The sequence below is a fragment of the Morone saxatilis genome, unplaced genomic scaffold, assembly GCF_004916995.1.
Source record: "Morone saxatilis isolate NCDOM2014 unplaced genomic scaffold, NCSU_SB_2.0 Contig2, whole genome shotgun sequence".
NCBI classification, from domain to species: domain Eukaryota; kingdom Metazoa; phylum Chordata; class Actinopteri; family Moronidae; genus Morone; species Morone saxatilis.
In genome coordinates, this window is record NW_023339762.1 from 2,779,454 (window position 1) to 2,785,911 (window position 6,458).

The following is a 6,458-nucleotide window of genomic DNA, read 5'->3' on the forward strand; positions in this document are numbered from 1 at the left end:
GACAACATATTCTTTTATTTAAAAACTTGCATTAGCTGCCAAAACCAAAACAGCACTTTTAGAGCTTCCAGAAGTAAAAAAAAGAGCGGCAACTATTGTTGCCGGTGGGATTGAGAGTAACCTAATGCCACCTGAATCATGTCTTTTATCAACATAATGAGGAAACATTTTTAGCCATGCTAGCATCATGGCTCTAGGGGTGGCAATGTCAGTTTATTGGTCACTCAGTCCACCATTTTGGTCCAGACTGAAATATCTCAACAGTTAGCATGTCAAACTAAGATAGATGGTGAACAAAATAAATAAATGGTCTACCTGTAACATCATCATTTTAGCAATGTCATTGTGAGTATGTTAGCATGCTAACATTAGCTCCAAGCACCGCTATGCCTTAGCATAGCCCCACAGAGCCGCTAGCATGACTGTAGCCTAAATGTTCACCATCATCATGTTCAGTATCAGCAAAACATTCATTAACAACTTGTAACATTTGTTTTAATTCAGTACCTGCTCTTGCAATACATAACCTGAATGAATGATTAATGTTTAGGCCCTCAAAACACGTTGGTAAAGCATTGGGGAAGATCTGGTTAAATATTGAAAAGGTTACTTGAGGCACAGAATACAACATGTTTACTTTATTAATATATAACAAAACCACAATCTGTCACTAAGCTTCAACAAAGTTTTGTCGCCTAAATCCAACCACACGCATTACTCCGGAAACAAGGCCTTTTCCATACACATGTGCTGGCCTGGGTTGACTTGACAGATTAGCGCGGCAGAGATTTACATCTCCATTACAAGAGGGCTACCCACTTGAAGGTGTGCCTTTTAAAGGAGCAGCGATGGTCGAGAGAGCTTAAGATTGAATGAACAGAGGGAGTGTGAGAACAAAGCAGTAAAGCAAATAAACAAGTGATCGTTTCACAGCGGTTACGTACTAAAGCACAAATAAACGCAGCCACCTTCCTCCCTGCAGTATGTAGACTTGTTTTTATAGCTGTTAACTAAGCATCGCTAATTCGGTAATTAACAATAATTAATTTTCTTTCCTATAAATCCTTCACAATAAAAGCCCATGGTTATCTTGTTATTTAAAAACTTTTATTATTAAGCAGCAAAATCAAGAATTATTGGGTTTTCATCAGCACTGATGTGAACATGAAACAGTAAAATAAAGCAGATATCTGAAAGTACAAACAGATTCAGTTAGAAACTACAAAAGCACTCACTCAGAGACTTGAACGTCTGTCTGTCTGATCTCCTGTACACACGAGTTGAGTCTGGGAACATACGCTTATTTGAGGGAGACAAGGGGTGTCATCACAGGTTGACCGCAGTCAGTGAGACATCAACGCAACCCACATGGAGGTGGTCGGGCATGCTCTGCCCGACTCTTGGGCGCAGCTTGGCACAACTTTAAGGCACATTTAAACTGGTAAACCCAAATGAGCTACTCATGGTCTGACTCGGTGCAGCTAAAAGGGCTGATGGAAACCCCTAAAAGTCCTTTCTTCACTCTGATATATAGTATGTTGCCACTGAACATAATCCATGCAGCAATTACATTTCCCTCTTGTATTTGACAAAAGAAATAAGTTGTACATCAGGGTAATTTCTAGAAGACAGAGTTGCAAAGACAGCCCTTGATGTTTTGGGACAGCAGGTCTTTGTTTTGACAAGCATTCACCTTACTATTGTGCCCTTGAGCAAGAAACTAAACCCTTGCCAGCCCCATGGCTGCCGCTGTGTCTGAGCCTGGCCTTTTGACCTCTCTGTGAAATTGGGCACGGGAAAAGATACATTTCCCCTGGGGATCAATAAAATATCAGATTATTGAACAACTGTAATAAGTGTGACAGCATTGTGAGATGAGATGTGAAATAGAAAGCTCAGCTTGGCCCTCAATAGTGGATCAAGAACTGTGCGGAAACCCCCACAGGACTGTATGTGACATGACTGCAGAGGAGCACGGAGAGGTGGAGGGATGCAGCAAGTGAACTGAGGTAGAGATCAGTGATCTATCTAAACAGCGAGTGGGATGACTGGGCACTATTCAGCAGATGGAAAGAAAAAGCTTTTGCAAGCTGTATGTAAAATAGATTATTACAACGCATAACCTCCAAATATTGCACCTTTGGGACTCAAGTTTAGTATCAGCCTTTTCATTCATCTTTAGATACTGTTTGTATTTTGCTAACATTTATGAGGAATGGTAAAGCAGACCATGGCTCAGACCACAGAGCTTGAATTGACAAACAGACATTTCTATTCAAATCACTACTTTTTAAAGGTCACTTGAATGGCAGGCTTAAGATAGCCGCCACAGACTGTTTACAATGCTGTGGAAGTGAAGGTGTAGGACGTGAGGCTCTGAAAGTTGAACTTTTACCCCACCAGATCATGAACATTTCAAAGGCAGCTATAACATTTGAGCTGTCTGAATGGGTTTGTGCATTGAAGTAACTGCTGCATAACACTATACATGTGCTGCTATTAAAGATGCATTAATGAATATGTTTACCTAACATTTGAGAGAATTAGAGTAGTGGTAATGTAAAAGGGGTCACCAGCAGTGACAAATCCACAGACAATTACCACCCAACTCTGAAGCTCTACTGACCTTAAGCCTTTTATTTCATGGTTCTGGCTTTATAGCACATTTACAGTTTGGTTCAGTGTCACTGCTCTCATCACCTTTTGTCCAGCATCAGCAAGCAACTGTTTCCAGGAAAAAAGCTCTAATGAACCTGCTGTACACTACCTGCCCAACACCAAACAGCACACAGAGAAAGTTTAACCACAACTAGCAGTTATCATTATATTCTGACCAAATCAGGCGTTGGGGCAATTAGCCACAGGTTGGCGTGGTGGCTTGGGGGTGTTTTCCTTAGGATGTAACCACAGTGAAATTATGATACAGAAAACCAAAACTGCTAAAAGAGGAGCTAAAAGAGGCTATACAAATCTGTAGAGCTGAGTGAGTCAGGCGATTGCTCTGTGGGGTGGTCACTACAGTACAAATTTTCCATTTGTCATGTGATACTTAGTCAATATAAAAATATGGATTATGGCCACTTTAAGGATGTACACCTGCTGATGTCTTTGCTCTTGGTTCTCAATGCAACCTTCTAAATGTCTCTCCTAAAATACAGAACCAAAGCCAACATGAAGTCCTAACAAGTTCAAATAATTTCTAATAACTAAGCAGGATCAGGTAAAAGAACACATTAAAAAATGTTTATGTCATTCATTCACAACAAATGTTATCTGGCCTGGGCCAACTCGCACTGTTGTTCCAAACCAGAACTGATTTAGTATGATAATGAATATCAGTCTTAGCTTGGAGGTGTCTAGAAGGAAATTGCAGTTATTCACAACAATACACAATTTCCTCCGTTCTCAGTATTTTTTCATCATTTTTTCATAGCAGGCTTCTTGCTGCCAATCACCTCGAGCGGCTCTGACCTTGTCAACCGTCTCTTAAAATTGCTCGACCCAACCTGCAGACAGAGACATTGATGGAAAAGACTCTGCCGTGATGTCCTGTTACAACGTTCCTAAATCAGATTCTTAAAGCATCGTTTCCATTTAGAAAATAGAACCAAGTTGAATTTTCCTTTAAATTATGTCTATGACCCTTTCTTGTAAATGTTTGAAGGAACAAGGACAAACAGAAGTATATTGGTTGTCCTGTGTTAATTAACACATATTGTACAATTAGTCTATAATTCTCTGTGGAATTCAGCCAAATTATAGAAGTAGCCTACGATCCAAAAAGTACAGATGCTTTTCCTTTTTGAAATATTACCCTGCAGCTGCCAAAAAAAGGTGAAGGGTAGTGTAAAGTGTTTGTATGACTTTCTCCTGGCAAGCAGTAATTAGCCCGCAGTGGTCCCATTTGTCTTCACTTTAGCCACACAACTAGAGCCGTGTAGTGTACACTCTGTCATAAGAAAGACAGATGGGGGGGAAAGAGAAATGCAGACTTGCTTGCCTTTTACATGAAATAAGAATCACATTTAAAACATGAAACCAGATACATATGTTGGAATAGAACAAAAAATATCCTCCAGAATTCATATGCCAACATATCCAAACTCTTCCAGTCCTGAATGTAACACACACACACAAGGCTGATGTCAATCCTTTTTATGTCACCCTCAGAAAGAAAGCTAATAAAAGTATTTACAAAAATATTGAACTATTTCTTCAAAAAAATCTAAATAAAGTCTGTAAGTCTAAAAAACAGAATTGGAAACCAGGTTTAATTGAAACCCTTCCCAAGAGACCAACAAAGTAAGACTGAAGGTGAGCCATCTCTTTCTTGCATGTTTTTGTGATAAAACCAAAGGCGGCCGATACGTGTGTATTTCTTGTTGGTTATATTAGTCGTACAGCCAGTTTAAACCCATTTTGAGTTTTATCATAACTGATCCTTCCTATATATGACTGTATATATGTCGCCTTTATCTTTTAACCGTCTTCAAAATGTGGTTGCATTTTCAATATAGACGAGCCTAGCACATAGCATACATACAGGAAAGGAGAAAGTTGACTGAGGTTCTGACCGATGCTTGCTCAACTGCCTTCGTAGCACAGAGCATAAAGGGTCGGAACTTAAAGTCAGTTGGAGGTACATCAGACCACTTTTTAATTTTCTCTTTCTCTCCCCGTCTTTTTCACTCATTTTATCTCTGTCTTATTTCTCCAGTTGAAGAACAGTCTAAGAGACAACCTGTGTTTGGACCAGGGGCCTGACACTGAAAATGTTCCCATCATGTACCTCTGTCATGGTATGACACCACAGGTCAGTGGGCTCTCTTCTATTCTCTTTTGTTGTATTTTTTCAATTCAAGTCTACCTCCTCAAACACATGAAAAACCCCAACAAACACTGATCACACAGAGAGATCTTAGGAGAAGTTGTCAGCAGTAGATAATTGGACTTCTTCATAGTCTTTGTTATTTTAAATGAGGGATTTAGAGATAGCAGCTATTGCATGAATTTGCAATATAGTAGTAAGTAGAGATTGGAGAGTGATATCTCTTTATTCTCTACACAACAAAAGGGCTGTGTAAGAACACATTCATTAGCTTTTCCTGGTTTTAAACATCAACAACCTATCATTATTATCAAAGCTGCATCAATAGATTTTATTGTTGTTGCTTGTTTGTTTGTTTTTGTGGCCACTTGGGGGCAGCAGAGCAAGCTGGAAACACCACATTGACATATTATCACTTTGTAAAAGGGTACAGTTAGTTTATCAAAAGTTTTTTCGGAAAACAAACTGCCTGCTGCTGGAAACAAAATTGATAAGAGTTGTGGGCCAGAACACCAAAACAATGTGTTTTGGTACTAATTATATGTGGGTTCATTACTACTTATGCCTTACACATCATTCACAGTCATTTGAACCATTGCTGGTGTAAATATATTTGATATTGCAGCTTTAAAGCATTCCAAGATTCATTTGTTGCAATGAAATTGTTTGCAGTTGGAGGTAATAAAATGGAGTTGCTTTGAGGAATTATAGTGATTCTTTGCATAGAAGGGGCAGCAGTAATGTTATGGGGGGCTGTAATTTACATAAATGAAAAAGTCACATTTCCATAATGAGTTAGCTGGCTAAGAGTTAGGAAATGCAACAAAGAGCTAATATATCACCATGCTATAATAAAGCTGTTTTATCATGTGCTGTTTTGCTTGTAGAGTAAAACTTTTCAGCCTTGCAGCCGAAAAATCTGAAAAGTAATCCTCAAGGCCAATCAAACAGCCCTATCAGCCTTCTGCAGATTTAAGGCTATTTAATTCTAAGGGGCAGTAAAGGCCACACTTATTGCCCCTTTAATGGAGGCAATGAAAAAAACCTTAAAACACCAAGGGAGGGTGACTGTGTATTTCCACTTTTCACCACTTTTTGCTCTATAGCTTGACAAAATTAAAAATTCCTATTTTACTGTCTGCATAATATCCCGGCTGCCATAAAGAGGCTCAAATTATCAGACATCACTACATACCCAGCCTGGCATCTAGAAGAGCTTTCTGAGCACACTCCAAGCCTCGCCTCCATTGTCAGTAAAGTTAATAGCTTTGACCGGCGCCTTGACGTCGGAAACATCCAACTTTCTATCTGGGTCATACTCAGCAATACAGCATCAGCTGCTAAAACAGCTGTGTTGGCGTTTCTCTGTCTCTCCTGTCTTTTTGCCTTTCACATTTTCTCTCTCCTAGAGATAGCATAATCAGCAGGTGCTAATAAAGAAATTGGGTTGCATTGGTACAATATTTTATCAGCACTGTCTTTATTTATATAAACACAACACACTGAGACGGGCAAGGCCACAATGAAGGGCCTTGAGCTTATTCTATTGACAGTAAAGCGCTTAGTTCTGAGCATGTTAGTTTTGCTGGACGCAAAACTTTGTGAAAACTTTTCACAGCATAATTTGGCA

The 6,458-nt window shown here is 39.3% G+C and overlaps 1 protein-coding gene across 2 annotated transcripts in view; it reads left to right on the top strand.

The window, feature by feature from the left end:
* Positions 1-6,458, top strand: part of galnt18a (UDP-N-acetyl-alpha-D-galactosamine:polypeptide N-acetylgalactosaminyltransferase 18a) — a 159,353-nt gene that overhangs the window by 121,637 nt on the left and 31,258 nt on the right. For both annotated transcript variants that reach the window (XM_035664434.1, XM_035664436.1), the window contains exon 9: positions 4,718-4,813. In XM_035664434.1, coding sequence (XP_035520327.1) covers positions 4,718-4,813 — 96 coding nt within the window. The remainder of the gene's footprint in view (positions 1-4,717; positions 4,814-6,458) is intronic.